Source organism: Ochotona curzoniae, unplaced genomic scaffold, assembly GCF_017591425.1.
Source record: "Ochotona curzoniae isolate NIBS_2020 unplaced genomic scaffold, NIBS_Ocur_1.0 contig_4612, whole genome shotgun sequence".
Lineage (NCBI taxonomy): Eukaryota > Metazoa > Chordata > Mammalia > Lagomorpha > Ochotonidae > Ochotona > Ochotona curzoniae.
This window is the reverse complement of record NW_024466343.1, coordinates 1,705,614-1,727,672: the sequence shown is the minus strand read 5'-3', so window position 1 is coordinate 1,727,672 and position 22,059 is coordinate 1,705,614. Positions and strand designations below refer to the sequence as shown.

General features: G+C 39.5%; 1 protein-coding gene across 6 annotated transcripts in view; it reads right to left on the bottom strand.

Annotated features, from left to right (window-relative positions):
* SRSF11 (serine and arginine rich splicing factor 11) overlaps positions 1 to 22,059 on the bottom strand; it is a 42,515-nt gene that overhangs the window by 18,200 nt on the left and 2,256 nt on the right. For 2 of the 6 annotated variants that reach the window (XM_040987268.1, XM_040987269.1), the window contains exons 1-3: positions 11,303 to 11,656; positions 5,328 to 5,461; positions 1,477 to 1,586 (exon numbers count right to left, since the gene is read on the bottom strand). In XM_040987268.1, coding sequence (XP_040843202.1) covers positions 1,477 to 1,586; positions 5,328 to 5,461; positions 11,303 to 11,496 — 438 coding nt within the window. In that variant the 5' untranslated portion in view covers positions 11,497 to 11,656. Of the gene's footprint in view, positions 1 to 1,476; positions 2,758 to 5,327; positions 5,462 to 11,302; positions 11,657 to 22,059 lie in introns of those variants that run through there. The other 4 variants (XM_040987271.1, XM_040987272.1, XM_040987270.1 and 1 more) reach the window with 4 other exon arrangements.

The following is a 22,059-nucleotide window of genomic DNA, read 5'->3' as shown; positions in this document are numbered from 1 at the left end:
GCCAATCTCAAGACTTGCTAGTTCTGCTTCCTATCCAGCTCCCTAAGGAGCATGGGAAAGAATGAAGGACAGGGCGCTTTACACCAATGTAGGAAATCCAAATGGAGCTCCAGGATCATGATTTTGGAGTATCCTGGCACCAGAAACTGCAATTATTGAGTAAACAACGACTAAATTTCCTGTCAAATTTCAAAGAAAAAAAAAATGTCTGTCCAAATTGCTGTGCTTTGTAACCCTGCAGTCAGTGTCTGAAGTCATTCAGCAACCTTGTTGCCCTTTAAGGTTAATTTATTTAGAAGGTAGAGTAACAAAGAAGCAAGGAGGCAGGGAACAAGGTAGATGGATCTTTTACTCTGTTGTTTACTTCCGAATTCCTGCAAGTTAGTGCTGGGCCAGGAAAAAAACCTGAAACTTTGTTTTCCATATGTGTGGCCATCATCTGCTACTTTCCAGATATATCAGCAGGAAGCTGGGTCAGTAAGCATGGAGTAGCTGGAGTAGAACAAGAGCTCCAGTTAGGATGAGGATACCAAAACAGCAACTGACCATACCATACTGCCAATCCCATCATTTGTATTCATTACAGAGCATTTCTTCCTTAAAATCATGATTGGGAATGATAAAAACAATAAAAAAAAGTTCATAGTTAATAAATTCTTGTGTGATCAAATTATATACCTATTTCTTAGCTCCCAATCTATTGTTCTCTGTACTGTTTTGTGATGCTTGAGGCAGAGCCCTTAAGAAATGTGTAATTTTGGTTCATATTTTGTAAGTACAATGTACTAAACTGTTTATTCAGTATAGGTAAAATGTGTTAATACTACTTTGGATTGCAGCTTAATATCTGCTTTTATGAGTCAAAGGCTCTAGAAATGACCAAGATTTTAAAAGAAGTAGGGGTTTAGTGATAAAAGTCATATCCTAAAAGCCCAGGAATTCTTGTTCTTCCTATGACACTACATGCTGCAGTTCACTTCATTGTTATCAAAAGGATTACTAACACAAACAAAATGATAAAACAGAAAAATAACGTTCTTATAAACTGGCAGTTTAGGTTTATCATTAAGTAATATCTCTGAAATCACAAAATTCAAAATGATACTTAAGGCTGCCTTTTTATTCAGAAACATTGTTTCAGTGTTACAAACTAACCCATTGCAATTCATCTCCTCTATACCAATTGGCCCCATGAAGAATTCCTAACTATTTTCAAGCTATCTCTTCAATCCAAATCCATAGATTAACAGCAGAGGACCAATGCTTTTGAGAAAGAAGAGGTTTTAAAATGCAAAACTTCAAGAGATTCTCTGAACCATCTAGGATCATAATATAGTTTTTATAAGACTATGCACATTGAAAGCACTCTATGCACTAGAGAATTTCAACCATTTAAAAACCTAACATGTTTTAAATTCTATTCACAATTCTAAGTCCAGTGCCCTTACATCCCTTAAAAATTCCACCATCTACTACCTGTGTAAGAGGGTTAGGCGTGGGCAGGAGTCCACCACCAGGCAGAAGACCTGCCACTGCATTAGCTGGTGCCAACAGAGACAAAGCCTTAGTCTCATCAGGAATAACTCCTGCAGAGAAACATCCTTGCATTAGAAGACATTCTTTTCCAGTACAGAACACACACAAAAACACCCAGAAAATGTCTCCCTGATACACCACCTGAGTTTGTTGAACAGTACTTATGTTCGCTAAAATATAAAGCTTGACTGCTATGATTATTTATCATTAATTTTATGTCAGAATGAAACTTCAATGTGTGAAAACTTGTTTCCTTTTTCTCTACAAATGGTTAAGTTTCTAGAGTAAAAAAAATAGCACAATACACACTACTTTTTTGTTAACACTGCCAAGATTTCATCACCTGTACTCGATTTTTAAGTCATGAACCAAACGTAAGCAAGCACAGTCGGTTCTCCAGGGGTGTGCTCTCAACTTTCAAAAGCTGTTTTATGAACAACGACTCGTGTCGGCTGCTTCACTATAAAGCACACAGAAAAATCAAGATACACAAGACAAAAAAAGTTTGATTTAGGGGTTAATAATATGGTACAGTTACTATGATTTTCTTTTACACCTACCACACAAATTTTGTAAAAATTAAGAGAAGAAAAGTATGTAAAGGAAATATTCTGTTGGAATCAAGCGTAGGGCTTTTGCTGGCTCATGAAAATGAGTATGAATGCTTGAGGTCTCTGAATACACAAAGAATGTGTATGTGTGTGCATGTGTGAGTGAGAGAGAGAATAAGTAAAACAACATGGCACATTCCTTACCTGTACAGTAAAATGCTTTATGATCCAACAAGTGCCATGCTAACCATACCAAAAATGCTGCTATATAATGTCAGTTCGAAAGCTAACGAAGCCGAACTCCTTAAGAAAAAAGTGACAAATATGTCTGTTTTTAAAGCCTAATCTGTGTATTCAGATAAAATCTAAGGGTCCTACGACAAATATTTGACAATTTAAATTCTATCCAACAGCAAAAGCCCTATTCAGATGGATTAATCTGTTAATGTGCCCAAGCCCCCAAAATGAGAGTTCAATAATACAATTAAACTACATATTTGCAAATACCAGTAGTATTTCTGTAATACATATTAAGAAACTGCATCTCATCATAAAACATACAATATGTACAGGGCACTTAAGAGAAACTGGATAAGCTGCAGAAGAAAACTGTTGGGTGGTATTTTCAGCAGGGCCTGGTATATAGTTCAGGCTGAACCAGGGAAAAGAACTGTAAAACACAACAACAAAAAAGAAAAACCACTGTTAAATAAAGGTAATGGTTCCTTCCACCTATACTGAGAAGTGCCGATAATATAAACAAATGTATACTACACAGCACTGTTATCTTGCTTGTGTCAGAGCTGTCATCAATTTAGATACCAAGAGTCATGGAGGGAAGGGGAGGGAAAGATCACTTAGAATATAGGGCATTAATGCATCAATATTAACAAACCTACAAAGATTATGGGATAATTTTGCATGCAAAATTATTTCTCAAGAGGATGCATTAAATATCAACATCTTACTAACAAAATCATTTGCAACATTTCTGGAAAACTAAAATCCTCTTGAATTTATTGTGAGACACCTGATAGAAGATCTGCATCCATTAAAAAAAAAAGTCATGCATCTGATCCTCTGATTAAAAAAGGACTATTTAAAAATAAAACTACAATTTAAAAATAGCAATGAGGCCCCTCACCAGTTAATTTTCATGCGTCAAGAGTATTTTTTTTACTGCTGCTTTGATAGAACCATGAAATACTGCATGAATGTGTAGAAATGAAAGAAAAAGAAACAGACAAAAGAAACAAACATTAACCAAGGAACCTAAAAAACCCCCAAATCCATTACTTTTTAAGAGTTCTTTCCAATCCAACTATCTATTTTAACCACTTAAAAACTATTCCTTACCGTAGACCCTGCGCCTATTGCTCTAAAACACTGACCAAGGACCAGTTTCAAAATATAAGAGCTAGAACCAGAATGAATGGCAACAAAGGGATCATTACATCAGCTTAGTGGGGGTAACATTAATACAGCACATCATACCAGAAAATTAAATATACCAAAATAGATTACGGAGCAACATGGTTCCATCATTCTCCCTCTATATATTTCTAAACACTCCACTTTCAAAACATATGAAAGAATTACTAAAACTACTAACAAAAGCAAGCTATATGATATACTGTATTATGTTCAGGGCTTGGGATATTTAGCCAAAAAAATTTGTTAAAGGCTAACTGAAATATTCTTGCACATTACTCACATGATTTGACCTTTGTTCCAAGAACTATCATTTATATTTCCTCATTTTGAATTTTAACTTTGTAAATTTTCTATTTGGAGGTCTTATTCTACAACAGGCAAACTGACATAAAACAAACTAACTCCAAAGTCTATCAAACAACCAAAACCTTAAAATTGGGCTTATACACTTCAATATTATGGACACAGAGGTACTGTTATTATATAGCATGCTTTAACCCATCTATGAATGCAAGTTCATTTCTTAAGAAAACCAGAAGTAGCTTCTAAGTTTTAAGAACTAGACATTTCACAACTTTTATAAAGTATGGTGCAAATGTTCATACTTGTATCCTAATGTACAAGACAATATCTAAAATCAGCAATAGTAAGATTCTGCCTCTACTGACCAGTTTATTAAAGAAAGGGTATTGAAGTTTTGGTCAGGATATTTATTTGTTCACTTAAAATCCAGAATTTTCCTTATATTCCAGTGATTTTTTTTGATCAAAATTTAGTTACCAAAAAACGAATCAAGTAACAATACACTGGGAACAACCTAATTATAAAATATGCCTTAGAAAAATTTACAAAATGGCATTAAAATAATGTTGTCTTGTCACAGTGGCCTTTTCTAGATCCAAAAATCTGCTCATTTTTTTTTCTGTCAAATTACTTTAACAGCCTAAAATGTAAAAAGAGAGAAAATGTAGTTAACAAATGGTTACACCAGGATAACACTTTTGGCACTTGAGCGCTTGCTGGCCTTTGTTAATGTCTAGAATCCCCTGTAGATGCAGAGGACCCACTGTTTTTCAGTCAGCTGGAAGGGTTTTGCATTTGCCTTCTCCACTATAAAAATCACACACACAAATAACAGAGAGAAGAATTTATTATTTAGAGATATTCTAGAAAATATAGCAAGAACAAGATAATCTGGCATAAAATTAAAACACCCAGTGCCCATATGGCACCTAGCTATAGAAAAATTACCAAACCAAACCAAACCAAACCAACAAACGAAAAAAAAAACCAAAAAAACCAAACAAAACAAAACAAAAAAACCAGAAACAAAACCAAAAACCATTGCAACCCTTGCTATACTGAAATAATGTGGAATTTTTTTCTCTTCAAGTTATTAGTATTAGGAAGCACTAAGGAAATAAAACTAAGCTAGTCATTCATTTTAAACAAAAATAACATAATGCATTTATGTGAAGGCTTATGTGTAAGTGCATATGGAGTATACCATTCACCTTCGGGAATTTTCATTAAATTAACTCCCTAGATGTATCTCTTGAGTTACAAATAGGGACACAGTTTTAATGCGCTTAAAAGGTTTAAAAAGCAAGCAAAATATATCTTAAAAAAAAGTGCTTGATTTCTACTTTTAGAATTAAAAGCTCCAACTAAAATTTATGGATTGCAGTATAACAAGGGTTTCAAAACGTTAATAGCCTCAGTTTTATCATGCTGCTAGCAGTCACTCTACAACTACATTATGGTCATCTTAGGATGACCAGAGAGGCAGTTAAACAAAGCACAAACCTTCTGCATATGGTACGACTATCAAAGCTCTGTCAACGAATACAGTGTTTGTCAGGTGCTGTGCCACAACTGCTGAGTCCGGATCATGGAATTTAACAAAGCAGACACGAGATGAGACTGGCAAAGGTGAGTCACTAAAAAAATAAACAAATAACATAAGAGAAAAGGAATATCAGATGAAACACAAATATACAATTGGACAATCAATACTTTGATTCAAAAACTAAAATAAGCAGATAAAAACTATCATATATTAACCTGAAGTACGAGAATAAATATTTCCAATAACGTACTGCCCAGTGAATAAATATTAATCTGTGGTATAGATAAAACTTGTGATCTCTATTAAAATGTGCAGTGTGTAGCAGGTTAAAAAGTTTGAAGTCTCTAGTTGCAACAGACCACAAAGTGTCAACATGTCTGCCTGCAATACCAGTACTGACTATTGTGAAACACGGTTATAAATCTGGCTTACAAACCATATTGTGGCCAATTTACCCAAGTGAAAACGACAAATTTTGTATTTCTGGCACAAAATATTGTGAAAAAGCATACTAAATTTAATCCTCAATGACTTTTTTGAGCTGCACAACAATTTAGTTCTCTGTGTGTCCTCTTTCCTGTGCAGTATGTAATAACTTCTGGGTGCCTTAAATACAGCTTTTTAACTTAAAACAGTTTTGAAGTAAAATTTTTAGCACAGAAAGGGACACGTATGATGCAACACTCCATTAAATAAAATGAGCTACTTTCTTCAGCAAACTATTTCTTTAGGAACAGGACAAACTGCTTAACTGCAGTTAAGGTAATGGTGAGACAGACAACACAGAAAAAGCTTCATTTTTTTTTTTAAAAAGTGGTTTAATTCTGCCTTCACTCTCAGAAGATTAAAGGTTATAGAATAAATTCTGGCAGGGGCTGTATCTACAGTCCTCAGTTCAAATCACTTTAATCAACATCTCTATGAAGTATTGAGCTCTTCTTCTTTGCTATCCCTGACAATTTTAATATAGATTTGGGACAAGATCTGCTTAGATGATTACATCCTAAGACACAACGGTGAAAAAGAAAATCCTTTAATAGTCTAATGCTTTAAGAACGGAGTTTCACTGTTTTTTTTTTTTTATGAGACACTTGCATGTAAAAACAAAATTTTACCATCAGACATGGTTACATTAGGTATGCTAGATAGATACACTTACTAGCGAAAAGTCTCTTTGAGCATTAATTGAAGCAATTTTCATCATAACTTCAAGTCCACATTTTAAAATGTGACCTGGCGGCTGAAACTCATTAGAATTTCTGAAGCTGGGCCCAACATGCCAGCTCAGTGGCTAAATCCCAGCCACTAAAATCCCATGAGTGCTGGTTCATATCCTGGTTGCTCCACCTTCCATCCAGCTCCCCACTTTGTCCTGAGAAAGCAGTCGAGGACCACGGCCCAAAGGCTGGGACTCCGTACCAGTAAGAAGCTCCTGACTGGCTCAGCTCGGGCCGCTGTGGTCATTTTGGCAAAGCAAAAAAATCGAGACTATGTCCACAACGAATCTAAACCATCTTGTTATGGACTTACTGTTCATTCTTGAATAGGTTCACCATTCCCCCTCCCCCAAATGTGATACAGTATTGATCCCCACAAATGAACTTAAAAGGCATGATTATTCCTTATTTCCTGGTTCACCTCACAAATGCCAGCAATAGCCAGGGGCTCTAACCAAAAACTCAATCTGGGCTTTTCATAAGGGAATTCACTCACATCAGAAAAATACTACATGATTTTGTTTAGGTGGAAAGCAAGCTCCCTGTTGCCATGTGGCCCCACTATTAACATCCCTTCTCAGATATGATTTTTTAATAAATAATTCTTTTTTAAAACATGCATTTATTTTTATTGGAATGGCAGATACACAGAGAAGAGGAGAGACAGAGAACAAGATCTTGCATCTGATGGTTCATTCCCCAAGTGACCACAATGGCTGGAACTGAGCAAATCCGAAGCCAGGAGACAGGAGCTCTTTCAGGTCTCCCATGTGGGTGCAGGAATCCAAGGCTTTGGATGGGAAGCAGGGCTGCCGGGATTAGAATTGGCACCCAAATGGGATCCCAGCGCATGCAAGGCAAGGACTTTAACCACTATGCTATTGTGCCGGGCCCCTCAGGTATTATTTTTAGAAAGACTGTTGATTTTCAGGAAAACTGTTGAAACAGACAGGGCAATCTAAACAAGATAGGCACAGAAGGAACATTCTACAACACAATCAAAGCAATTTATGAAAAACCCAATGCCAGCACCATACTAAATGGGGAAAGATTGGAAGCCTTCCTGCTAAAATCTGGAACTAGACAGGGATGTCCACTCTCACCGCTACTCTTCAATATAGTTTTGGAAGTCCTTGCCAGAGATGTTAGGCAAGAAAAAGCAATTAAAGGAATACGAATTGCAAATGAGGAATTGAAATTATCGTTATTTGCAGATGACATGATTCTCTGCATAGGACAACCAAAAGACTCAGTCAAGAGACTATTGGAACTCATACGAGACTTTGGCAGAGTAGCAGGATACAAAATTAATGAGACAGGGCAAAGGTGACTGGCATATGACACTATTGTCCTTCACTGAAGATTGGTGGTGGCCTTGTTTCCAACGGCACTCATAGTGTCCTTTGAGGGATGTCTCAGGATTTCCCAGAATGTACATTTCTGATTTTTACCTATAGCTCACTCAGAGAATCATAGAATGGTTCTTTCAAGTCATTATAGCAAGACAGGCAATGGGCAAGAGCTCTCCTACCTACTGGTCCACTCCCTAAATGCCCACACTCCCCGGGAAGTAGGAATACAACCCATGTTTCTCATGTGGGTGGCAGTTTTGCTGTTATGTAGGTTAGAACCAGCATCTGTATTAGAACACTGCAGACAGGAGCCAGAGCAGGGAATCCAGCCCCAGAGTCAGTCAATGGGGTATAATCCCTATCTTAACCACCGGGCTAAACGGCCACTTTTAGGTCTGATTTTCAACCAGATTCCCAGCTGACACTCGCCACCACTGAGAACCCGAGACCCAAGACACTGATTATCAGCCTTAATTCACACCTTAATATAGTACTAACCATTTTCAAGTGTAAAATCATAAAGATCATCTGCTTAATCCAAACAAGCAGTGAGTGAGTGTGACCAGGCAAAGTTCACCTGAAACCCCGATACTTTAGGTCGTAAAAATTTTTGGAGTTAAATTCTTTTGTTCAAAGGTGAATTGTATTCTTTCTCTTATCCTTACTAACTAGACTGTTACTTATACTTACGTAACCTTTAAAGTTATTTTTCTCACTGAAGTGTTATTAATGAGATTATAATTTCAGTTTTCTCATTTGTAAAGACTGAGCAAAGTAAATGTTGAAAGCATCCAACTTATAACACAAAACTATGTTTAACTGCATATTCATTTTAGGAACAACTGTAAGTTAGGCCAAGGATTACAGTTTTCACATAGCTGTAGGCTGTCATACAAAAAAGAAGGGTCAGAATATTATCCATTGTGAATAAAGGTGTTTATCTCTTGGTGAAAAAATATGCCAGTAGTTTACTTAAAGACCAAGAAACAGACTGAATAATGAAGTAGTGTAGGAACCCTGAAGCAGGTTTTTGTTAAAACCCCAAAAGACTTCCTCTTAAAAATACATTTAGAATTGTGGGCATGGGACTCAGTCACATTCAAGCAACTGTGAAAATTCACATTCACAACTCCTAAAAAAAAAAAAAATCCTTTCGATGCTGTTGAAGAATTCAGTAATTTAATGTTCTACAACTACAAGAGGAAGTTAAATTTCAAAGTCAAAAGGAGGGTGCCACATTTTTACAACTAGTGGTCAGGGAAGGATTTTCTGTTTAAAGATACAAGCTGAAAAAGGCTAGCACCAGAGCAGCCCAGTAAGGACAAAGAATTCCTGGTAGGTGTGAATGTGTTCTTAGAAGAAATTAAACATACAGGCACACACATATAATGCTCATACTCTGCCATTTAATGTCAATTTGTAAATTAGAGAATAGTTTTGGGAATTGATGAATGCCCATGGTAACATCATAGTGATAACTGTACTGAGTTTACAGAAACTGCCACGAAATTATGACCAACTGTGCAGGTCAGGTCAGCTATGCAGATAAATCAGTTAAAAAAACAAAAGAAAAAACAATGAAAGCTGGCATTTGTAAAGCTGTACAAAAATGGGAGACCACCAAAACTAACACAGCATTCACCACATTATAATCTTGAGCACAGAGCAGGAAGATGGGTGATTTCAGATGCAAAGTGCCCAAGCACACACCAGCTCTCCATGTTATGATGGGACACTGCATTTGACCACAAAGCAAAAGCCAAACTACCCCAATGACTTCATCTAAATATGGCCTTATCAGGAGAAAAAAATCATTGTATCTGCCTTATCTTCTCATAAGTGCATAATAAAAAGAACTTCACAGAATGAACAACACTTCAGAATTAGAACTCTAACAAAACTTGATGGACTGGGAAGAATGAGGTATCTCAAATGCCCAGAAGTAAAATGACCACAGACACCAAATTTAGCACTGCCATCTTCCTTTTCTTTTTAACTAATAACTCACAGATTGCATACTGCGAGAACACAGAGTAACAGTAAAACACCTACTTTTCTTTATGTTCATCTAAATGTGAGTTATTAAATTTCCTAACTACCAAAGCAGGTCAACTGTTTAAAATCATGTAAAATCATGTTTCTACATGTATATTTCTCAAAAAATCAATTAGTCTGAAAAAACATTGAAATATATTAGCTTGAAAATACTAGTAATGTAAACCTAATTATCAACTCTTATCAATTATTTTACTAAACAGAAATTAGAAAAACTAATAATTATATGCAATAAAACAGTAGATTCCTTCAGGATCCCGAGCTCCTGCTTAATATTTAAGTGACATCATAAAATGGTATTGTTTTCTGGGAACATTTGAATTTTGCTTCTCAGGAGTTAAGTAGTCCCAAAGAAACAGGACCATCTTATTTTATTTGCTCTGACACTCACTGCCTCACCTTATTAATGGATTCATTAGAATTAGTATTTGCAACAAATCCACTCAACACTTCGCCAAAGTGTTTAAAACGTAGAGCAAGTTCAAAACAAGACATATCATTCTAACTGAAAATTTCAAAATATGAAATTTTTGGCCAAGAGCAAGTACAAATTATAATAAACTGCAGATTCAACAAAAGAAAACTCCAGGTTTTAGCTGTGAAGAATTTTGATACAAAGAAACTATGTATTCCGGCTCCCCGAATCGAAGATCGGTCACATGATCTCCGGATTATACTGGCTGGGCCAGGATCACTCCACAGTAATAGTTACCAATAAGGGAGCAATAAACCTACAAAGTTTTAACATCAGATGAACTCAGTCATAAATGTTACCTCTCTTCCAAGGAAAGCAAAGAAAGAACAACATTTTAAAAGGGCATTTAACCTAATCGAAACGAAGTACTTCAAGTGCCCAAAGCCATATGACCACGCTGGTGATACTGAGGAGGTGGGCACCCCTCGCGGGGGGCAGGCGGGGAGCCGGGGGTGGGCACCCCTCGCGGGGAGCAGGCGGGGAGCCGGGGGTGGGCACCCCTCGCGGGGGGCAGGCGGGGAGCCGGGGGTGGGCACCCCTCGCGGGGGGCAGGCGGGGAGCCGGGGGTGGGCACCCCTCGCGGGGGGCAGGCGGGGAGCCGGGGGTGGGCACCCCTCGCGGGGGGCAGGCGGGGAGCCGGGGGTGGGCACCCCTCGCGGGGGGCAGGCGGGGAGCCGGGGGTGGGCACCCCTCGCGGGGGGCAGGCGGGGAGCCGGGGGTGGGCACCCCTCGCGGGGACCCCCGGCCCGGCCGGGCGGAGGAGCCTGCAGCCCTCGGAGCGGCGGGACCCGCGGCCGCGGATAGGCCGAGACCGGGAGGGGCGCGATACTCACTCTGGCGGGAAGAGGCGCAGTTCGTCGATCTTGCCTAGGAAACCGAAGAGAGTCCGCATCTGCTCAGAGCTAGCGCTCGGGGAGACATTAGTCACCTGGATTACCTCGGTGCCGCCGCCGCCGCCGCCTCCGCCGCCCGGCCCGCCGCTGGGGCCCGGGCCCGCAGTGCTGGGGACGACGGTGGTGTTGCTCATGGCGCTGTTCGCCTGCTCGCTCCTGCTTTAACACATCAAACAGACAACAAACAGTGAGAGGGAGGGGGAAGAGGAACCGGTTCGTGGGAAATGGAGGGGTGTCCGAGGCCACGGCCGCCGCCGGCCGGGGGAGGGGAGGAGGGCGCGCGGTGAGAGACCACGAGCAAACAAACGGCCGTCCCGGCTCGGCCGCCCGCCCCGCTCCCAGAAGGCCGTGCGGCGCCGGGCGCGTCCCCGTCGAGCGCGTCCCCGCCGGCCCCGCCCCGCGCACGCCCGGCCCGCGCCGTCCGCAGGCAGGAAGTGCGAAGCGCTCAAAAGGCGGAGCCTGGTTGGGCTTCCGAAGGAAGCTGAGCGGATAAACTTTTTTAAGAGCCAGCATTGACTCCTCTGCAAAAACCGCACCCTTTGGCAACAGTGCCCATGCTATTTCGTTTTCTGCACAGAACCATTTACAGATTTGTCCACTTTACATCCTAGCTACCAAGATTTTTTCTTTCCACCTCTGTAAAATTCCTAGGATCTGCATACAGTTCGCGAACACATCTGTAAGGAATTTTGTTTATGAAAGCTTCAGAGAAGACTATTAGGTTACTACGGTTGCTTTTAAAGCACATCTCACAGTAGTTAAATTTGTTCAAGTCTATTATCTACATTTTTTAAGAGAAAAACTTGCTTCGTTGGCATATTCTTACTTAATTCTGGGACTTTCGATTTCCACCCCTCCCTTTAAGATTCATTGCAGACTCCGAGATGTGCCATTCACTGGTTCACTCTCCAAATGCTCATATGGCCAGGGCCTGCTCAGGCCAGAACTGGGAGCCAGGAACCTCACCTAGGTGCTCGGGAGTCAAGTGTTTGAGCACTGCAGCTGCAGCAGGAGCAGAGCAGCCAGACTCCAGGCTGCACTGTGTTAAGAGCTCTGGACTCCAAGCAGCAGCTCAGCCGGCGCGCTGTGACAGGGCTGCCAGCCAGCCTTCCTTTTCCAGCTCCATCTGGACCAGTCTTAACCGCACCTAGTGTTATCCTTGTGCTAGAAGGAGCAATGTGTTTGCTGAGGTAACTCAGGACAGGAGATGGAGCAGAGGCCTTTTCTCCTAAGAACCCTCAAAAGGAGGAAGCAAGCATTAAAATTTGTGGCGTCGAACAACATTTCAGGTAGAGGACAGAACAAATTAGAGCCCTTGATAGAACTGGTTTGAAACTTTCAGAAAAAGACTTTTTGTCAAATAATGACTTCCAGTGTATGTTTCAGGCTTCTAGAAAGATACTGCAACATGGACAGTGAAGTCAAAATAATATGAACAAGGAAAAGACACTTAGCTCATCTGTGGTGATACATCAGAGAAGGCTACTAGCTCTGTCAGAATAATAAATATTACCAGTTTTACTAAAAGTTAATGCTGTTTATAATGCGAAGCAGAAACTGACTGTCATCTTGGCCTAGCCATGTTACGGGGAAGTTACGGGGAAGTGCATGATTTCCGACTGGCTTTTGGAACACAGAAATAACTTCATACACAAGTGCTCCTGCTCATATGTAGGAAGTCCCATCAGCACAATGATATGAAAATTAGCAGGCATTAAAAGAGCAATGCTTTACAAAAGTACTCAGAACAATACTGATCCAGTTAGTCATAATGAATAAGCTTATGCGGTTTCTAGTCTCAATTTCTAAAAATATCTGCATTTGGAGGTACTGTAACAGAGAATAGACACATGTCTGCACAATTTAACTAATGGGCCACATGTCCACAGATGAAGAGGCAAGCCACTTCTGTTTTTGTTGGCCAACTTTGTTTACACTGCTGGAAAAGATGGAAGAGTTCTCTCAATCAAAAGACCTTTTAGCCAATCAGTTGATAAGCAGCTCTTCCTTCCAGCAAATAAACAATTTGAAGAAAAACAATGTATTAAGCCGTGTGTTTATAATGCCTAATATAGAAGACAAAGCCAGTAGTTTACAAAAATGTGTTAACACATGTATGCTAGAAACTTTACCAATGTTTCATGTAACCTCAATCCTTTAAGCAAAGCGGTTTATCACTAAAGTATGAATAGTATGCATTTTACAAAGACAGGCTAAATGAAAATAGCGATGTGCATATTTGACTAGGTTTTTTAATCCCTCAATAGCTATACATAGCAATAAGAAAAACCTGGGAGATAAATAGGAGATAGCTGTTTGCAAATCTGTAAATTTTATGTTTAGAAAAATTTTTGAAAGGCAGATGACAGATCTGCTGGTTCACTCAATTGCCAGAGATGGCCCAAGCCAAATCAGAGGTCCAGAATACAATATGAACCTCTCATGTAGGTGGCAAGAACCCAAATTCAGCTGCTACTCACAGTGCACAGAATTAGCGGAGTGTCAGATTTGGAAGTCGGTCTGGGATTCCATGGGACATGAGCCAGGGACTCAGATATGGGATGTGGCATCTTAACTGCTTCATCAAATGCTCACTCCATAAACATATACATCAAAAAAATGAGTACCTACAGATCTATTTGAATTTTTATTAACTCTAAATTAGATAACTATATTCCTAATTCTTGAGATTTTCCTAACTATAAATCCTAGCATTCATTTTAACATCAAAATTGTAAATCTGTCATGGTTTGGTGTCTACCTCCAGACTCTGACTCTTCCTGTTGATCTAGTCTCTGGAAGGCAGTGGTGACAGCTCAGTGTCATGGGTTGGGTTCCTACAACCCATGTAACAGACCTATACTGAGTTTGTGGGAAGCACACCAGCATAGATAAAAGGAATCTAAGTTTATTTGTAAATATTTCGTTTGTAGTGCCTGAGCAACAGTAGGGAGTATATATATATATATATATATATACACATATAATTAGCTTTTTTTTTTTAAAGATTTTTTTTTTGGTAAAGATTTAATTTTTATTGCAAAGTCAGATATACAGAGAGGAGGAGAGACAGAGAGGAAGATCTTCCATCCACTGATTCACTCCCCAAGTGGCCCCAATGGCTGGAGCTGAGCTGATTCAAAGCCAGGGGCATGGAGTATCTTTCAGGTCTCCCATGTGGGTGCACGGTCCCAAGGCCTTGGGCCATCCTGGACTGCCTTCCCTGGCCACAAGCAGGGAGCTGGGAGGTAAGCGGGGCCACTGGGTTAGAACTGGCACCCTTTGGAATCCTGGTGTGTTCAAGGTGAGGACTTTTGCTGCTAGGCTACTGCGCTGTGCCCTCAAGGGCACATCTTTTGATGAGAGTTCACAAGTTGCTAGGTTTCTCCCCAACACCTATTTACCCAGGCTTCTTGGTAAAAGACCTTCCCTTCCAAATTTTTAGATGGGCACATGCCTTCCCAGATAAATGTGTATTTGCTTGCTGTCCTTCCAGACAGGTATCACCATGTGATTAAATCTAAATAATGGCAAGTGAACAGACAGTGTGATCAATTTCTCACTGAATTATCAAAGACAGGCCTGGTTCTTCCTTCTTAATTCCTATCAGGAATTACTACTCCTACTGGCTGGAAAATGAGGCTAACAATGCAAAATCTTATGCCATGTGGCTGAAGCCCATATTCTAGGAATGGAAGAGATATAAGACCATACAGAGAAAATGTCTGAGCTTAACCCATAAATAAATTTACATACACACTCAAATGTAGGCCTAACACCCAGATAGTGACTCTAATGAATATGGTTAAAGTATTATGTAAAATATCACTTGATGCAATGTTTTAAGTTTTTTAATCGTTATTTTTAAAAAGGACTATTTATTTTTATTGGAAAGGCAGATTTACAGAGAGAAAGATCGTCCATCCTCTGGTTTACTCCCCAAATGGCCACAAAAGCTGTACCTGAGTTTATCTGAAGCCAGAAGCCAGGAGCTTCTTGCAAGTTTCTTACACTAGTGCAGAGTGCCAAGGCTTTGGGCCATCATCCATTGTTTTCCCAGACTATAAGCAAGGAGCTGGATGGGAAGTGGGGATTTCAGGATACAAACTGGCACCCATATGGGTTCCTGGAACTTGCTGGGGGAGGATTAGCCAATTGAGCCATCTAGCCAGCCCTCCATGATACACTACATGATACACATATCAACAGAATATACAAATAAAGGTACTAATCTTAGGTAGTGTCCATGGAGCGCCTATTTATCTCAGTTATTGTGTTTTACAGATTTGCAACACCACTGGAGTGGTCAACAGAAATAATCTGGCTGGGAAAATTTCCAGACATTGCTTATCCAATATTATCATCTATGTTATACAAGATTCTGCTGGACTCGCAATCTGAGATAAGGTGATCGAAAGGAACACTTCATAAAGTTACAAAAAGAAATCCAGTGGAAAAAAAAATTCAATATAATTATATGTATCTTTAATAGTCTCAAGTGTTTCCGTATTGGTTTCCCTAATCAGGGAATTAGACATTTGTTCTGTCTGATCATTTTTTATATGTTGTAAAAATTATCTCTTCCCTCATGTGGGACAATTACATTTAAAGACTTACAAAACAAAAACAAACAAAAGCTGAATTACATTAACCGAATTATGTTTTAAAGTGGGTTTTAATGCTCAAAATACATCACAGATGCTACAGTGATTAATTTTGTAGGCCCCAAAGTCCAACTGAAGAGTCTCTACTACCAGTTAAGATAATTGGATGACTCCTCCTCCTTATTTGGTGCTTTAATTACCTTATCTGAATTCAAAGCATAATAAAGCCTACTTCACTGGAATGGTTGTATGCAAAGGTGAGAATACACAAAGAGATACTTGGAAAAGATTACGAACTATTACCATGGTTATTACAACAAATAAACAAAGAATAAGAAAATTTCAGACAACTTAAGGAAGTTATAATGAATCAGGCTCAGATTAGTAAACAAAGCCAACCAGAGAAGTCACATCCAAGCCCTGATTTCACTCTGCTATGATGCCTCCTACAATTTTTTCAAAAAAGACTTACTTGTTTTTGTTGGAAAAGCAGGTTTACAGAGAAGGAGACACAAAGATCCTCCACCTGCTGGTTCACTCTCCAAGTGGCAGCAACAGTTGGAACTGAGCTGATTCAAAGCCGGGAGCCAGGATTTTCTTTCAGGTCTCCCCCGCAGGTCCAGGGTCCCAAGGCCTTGGGCTGTCCTCCTTTCCCAGGCCACAAGCAGGGAGCTGGATTGGAAGTGGGGAGCCCATATGGGATCCCAGTGTATGCAAGGTGAGGATTTAGCCACTGAGCCGTTGTACTAGGCTCTCTTACTCGCTTACAGGGAAAAATTAAACTTGTAAATGGAAAGGGTAATGCTTCAGGTTCTTTGCTATTTAACCAAAAACCTTTGATTTTGAAAAATAAGTGGTTGTCCTCAGCCTACAACCTTGGACTAATTCTACTTCTTTACGCACATGAAACATAAAAATTCCAAGAGGTAAATTTGAGAGTAGCATTTACTTACTTATTTTTTAAATTTTTATTGGAAAGGCGGATATACATAGAGGATGAGAAACAGAGAGGAAGATCTTCCGTCTGATGATTCACTCCCCAAGTGAGCGCAATGGCCGATGCTATGCCAATCTGAAGCCAGGAGCCTCTTCCGGGTCTCCCACGCGGGTGCAGGGTCCCAAAGCTTTGGGCCGTCCTCCACTGCTTTCCCAGGCCACAGCAGGGAGCTGAATGGGAAGTGGGACTGCAGGGATTAGAACCGGCGCCCATATGGGATTCCGGGCATGCAAGGTGAGGACCTTAACCACTGCGCCATTGCGCCGGGCCCATTTATTTTTGATTTCACATTTAACATCACCTTTAATGGCATATTTTAAAATTATTATAAAGTAAACATGAATATTAAATATTCCAAGTATATGAATGGAAAAATTTAGAATCCTCCATTTTATCCCCGTCTTTCACATTCTACCCCATGCATGTTCTCAACCAATATATCAGATACTACCTGGGAATTAGCATCAGGCCTCACAGTACTATTTGAAATATGAGATTATTGACACTGTCTGATGTTTTTAAAATTGGACCTATTATGGGGGGGCAGTGCTGTGGCATAGTGCACTAAGCTCCTGCCTGATGAATCAGAATCCCATATGGGTGTTGGTTTATGTCCCAATGATTCCACTATCGGATCAGTTTCTTGCTTTTTATCTGGAAAAGCAGAGGAAGATGGCTCAAGCCCTTGGCCTTGCATCCATGTGGGAGACTGAGAAGTTTCCTTGCTCCTGGCTTTGGATGGGCCCAGGTAGAGCTCTTACGCCATTTGATGAATGAACCAGTGGATGGAACTCTAGTTCTCCTTTATGCAAGTCAGCCTTTCAAATAAAAATAATTTTTAAGTATTATGGATATCAAGCATACTTATCAGAACACCCAACATAAAAACATTCAACATTATACTACTCCATTATAGTAAAGTCAGCTTCCAACTCTTTATTTCTTCATCTTTTCATGGCTGTCCCATCAGCATTATTGTTAAAATGAAATCTAAGAAACTATTTTTGAAAATTGTTAAATAATGCTAATGTGAATAATGCTGATACATGCCCTTTCTTCTTAAGAGGCTATTACAATGTATTAAATGTATTACAATCTATCAAAACAAGCAATTTCAAATTTTCATAACCATTTTGGCATTAAAGCAGCACTTTCAATAACACATACACACAGATACTGCTTATGTTTTGATAAATCACAAATGTTTCCAGGGAGAAAGTCTAGGAAGGCTTCGATTACTTTTCCACATTTTAGAGCATGAGTATTAGTGCTGGCAAAAGGCATCAACTGCAGACAGTCTTGATTAATATGAAAGTCCTGTGATGCAAGATACAACACCAGATGATGTGATCAACTAAGCAGTAGTGAAATATTACTCCCTAACCACATGAAACAATCCAAATTCCTGACAGATAGGGAAGCATCGTAAGTAGGTTTTTAAAGGCCATAATGCCATTTTCCCATTCACTGCCACCACAGTCACTTTAAACGATGGACCTGCAATTAGTTTCACGATACAACAGCTCAGGGTGAAGTCTAAAGCACTTGGACACACAGTCAACAATTTTGAGGGAGAAAACAGATAACATTTGTGGGAAACGAGGAAATAAAAGTATCTCCAAGATACATTTTTAATACAGCGGTGCTGTATTAATTGTAGATAATTTTAGTGTTCAGTGTTTAGTGTTCAACAAAGCAACTATTTCAGTAAGATAAAATTTCTAGGAAATGAGACAAGAGAAAAGTATCTCTAAAATATTTTCTTAATACAGCAAAGCTGTATTAAAGGCAGATAAATTTAAGTGTGGAGTGAAAAACACATTCCTCTAGGATGATGAAGAGCAAGTGTTGGCTCCGGTTTTTACACTGTAGGAACAGTGTATTTAAATATTCACTAGTGTAACTCAACACCCAATGATAGATACTTTTATATATAACTTGGCATGGTAAAGAATGGGGGAAAAAATAAGTCTATCAGAGGGCCCGGTGTGATGGCCTAGTGGCTAAATATTTGCTTTGGAAGCACCAGTATCCCATATGGGTGCTGGTTCATGTCCCAGCTCTTCCACTTCCCACCCAGCTCTCTGCTTGTGGCATGGGGAAGCAGCAGGGCAGGACCCAAAAGCCCTGGACCCTGCACCTGCATGGGAGACCAGGAAGAAGCTCCAGGCTCCTGGTTTTGCAGAGATTCAGCTATGAAAGACGTGGGGAGCAAACCAGTGGATAGAACATCCTTGTCTCCTTTTCTCTTTGAAAATCTGCCTTTCCAAAGAAAATAAATAAATCTTAAAAACAAAGAAAAAAAAGTTTAAGAAAAAAATTGTGTGTAGTCTTTAAGACACTCAAAAGTTTAAACAGCATTTACTATATTGCAATTTTTAGTTTAAATATGCCATCTTAAAATCTGAGTATCAAATTTTACATTGGGGTGGGTATTTTATGCAGCGGTTTGTTACTGCCTGGAACAAGGGAGAGCTCAGGCTTGCGTCCTGCCATCATTTGTACTTTTAGCTTCCCGCAAATGAGTACTGTGGGAGGCAGCAAATGAGTACCGTGGGAGTACTATGGGAGGCAGTACTGAACAACTTAAGTAAAGGGTCCTTGGCATCTACCTAGGAGACCTGAGTTGAATTTAGGCTCTTGGCTCTGGCATGGCACAGTCGCAACTGTTGCACGCACCTGGGGAGTAAACCAGTACACAAGAGATTTTTCTTGGTCTCTTTCAAACAAAATAAAATAAACTCAAAAAATAAAATTTCAACCTGACATTGTACTGATTATAATCAGCAAGTAGCAAATTATTCATGTTTTCCCCTAATCAGCTTAAGCTGACAGTAAAGACAAAGTTACAAGGACTATATCAGGTCTTATTAAAACTGCAGGGGAATTTTGCGTTATAATATTTACCATTTATAAAAACATAGTACCTCTTTTTAAAATAAATGAAGTTGTAAGAAGAATCCAATTGTACAAAATTTTTCATAAGATGTTTTAAACAAATTTTAAAAAACTGAATTTTGACTAAAACCAACTTTTCTTTTTTAAAGATTTTATTTGTCTTTAGTAGAACGTCAGGTTTACAAAGAAGGACAGACCAAGAGGAAGATCTTTTATCTGCTGGTGCATCTCCCAAGAGGCCGCAGCAGCCAGAGCTAAGCTGATCCAAAGCCAGCTCTCCCACGTGGGTTCAGGATCCTGAGGCTTTGGGCCATCCTTGACTGCTTTTCCAGGCCACAAGCAGGGAGCTGGATTGGAAGTGGAGCAGCTAGGACACAAACTGGCGCTTAAATGGGATTCTGCTTATGCAAGGCAAGGACTTCAGCCACTGGGCTATTGTGCTGGGCCCTTAAAACCAACTTTTTTTTTTTAAAGATTTATTTTTACTTTTATTGGAAAGGCTGATATACAGAGAGGAGAGACAGAGAGGAAGATCTTCCGTCCAATGATTCACTCCCCAAGTGAGCCCAACAGTCAGTGCTATGCCAATCTGAAGCCAGGAGCCTCTTCTGGGTCTCCCACGTGGGTGCAGGGTCCCAAAGCTTTGGGCTGTCCTCCACTGCTTTCCTGGGCCACAGCAGGGAGCTGGATGGGAAGCAGGGCCGCCAGGATTAGAACTGGCGCCCATATGGGATTCCGGGCATGCAAGGTGAGGACCTTGACCACTGCGCCACCATGCCAGGCCCTAAAACCAACTTTTAAACAGACTTCTTCAGTTATAAATTTTCTGCTACCACAAAGAGAAAAGGATACTGTAAGGGACATTCTAGGGTTTGTTGCCCAAATTTTACCCCAGTATTTATTAATTTTAAGCAAAAAGTCATAATACAATTAAATATTAAAAATTGAAAACTTTTACAAAATATATTAATCTTGGAAAAAATTGCAAGGATATTGCAACTAGATTTAAAAGCTAGGTGTAATAATCACTGGAAACAAAAAATCAACAGTGCCTTTTTTTTTTAAATGCCATAAGGTTAATTTACCACCACCCATTTTTCAGTTTCTTTTTCTTAACAGATCATAAGTAAAGCAAAACTAAGAAACAAATAAAGAAAAGCTGGGGGAAAACAATTTGAATTTTGTTAAACTAACTTTCCAAGTAAAAAATGGTAAACAGGTTTTAAAAAAAAACTTTTAAAATATAAGTTTAATTTATTTGAAAGGCACAATTGTCATACACATACCGTCACACATGCGCACGCCCCTTCTAACAATTAGTTGGCTCCCCAGATATGTGTGCCAGTTGGGGACTGACTCATGCTGAAATCGAAGCCTGGGGCTCAGTCTGCTGTGCGTGTAGCACGGAGCCAGCAGTACAGCCATGCTCTGTTCCTCCCAGGTTGCATCAGTAGGAAGGGGGACGGGGGACAGAAATGCAGACCTGAGCCAGCGCTTGCGTACGGGATGCTGTGCCAAGCCTTGGCCCTAACCGTCTTACAAAAAGAAAACAAACCTATTTTAATTTTTAACTATTTTGGGAGAATGCTTAATTAAAAATGTAGTGGTCCTTTGTTCATCACAGGCTATGTGGCTGCTCTCTATGCATTATGTGATTTCAAAAGTTTTTAAAAAGTTATTTGAGAGGCAGACAGCACATCTGTTTGTTCACTCTTCCCAAATGCCTGAAACAGTTGGAACTTCCTAGGAATGTTTGCAAAGTAAATTCACTTGGGTATTTATTCCATTTTCCAAACAAATGTGCACAAAGTATCTACACAAATCAATCTCATTTGCTTCAATAAGTCCATCTTATCAACTGTACCCAACCTTTAGGGGGAAAAAAATGTAATGTAGTAATACTATCTATAAGAGTGACACAGCTACATTTGAAATGTGTCATTAAATTTTAAGTTTTCTATCTTATTTTGCTATTAGTCTTACTCTCCATTATGAAACCCAAAAAGATTCTTTGGTATATGATTCTTATGCCTAACATAGTTTTGGTTTTCATTTAGCAAAGAAGCTTAAAGAAGGAAAATCTGCCATTACTTAATAAAATGCATATAATAAATTGTAGATAGGCAATTCTGTTACACAAGGGCAGTAATCGCCAGCTTAGACACAGGAAATTCATTCTGTATTATTTTAATAAACCT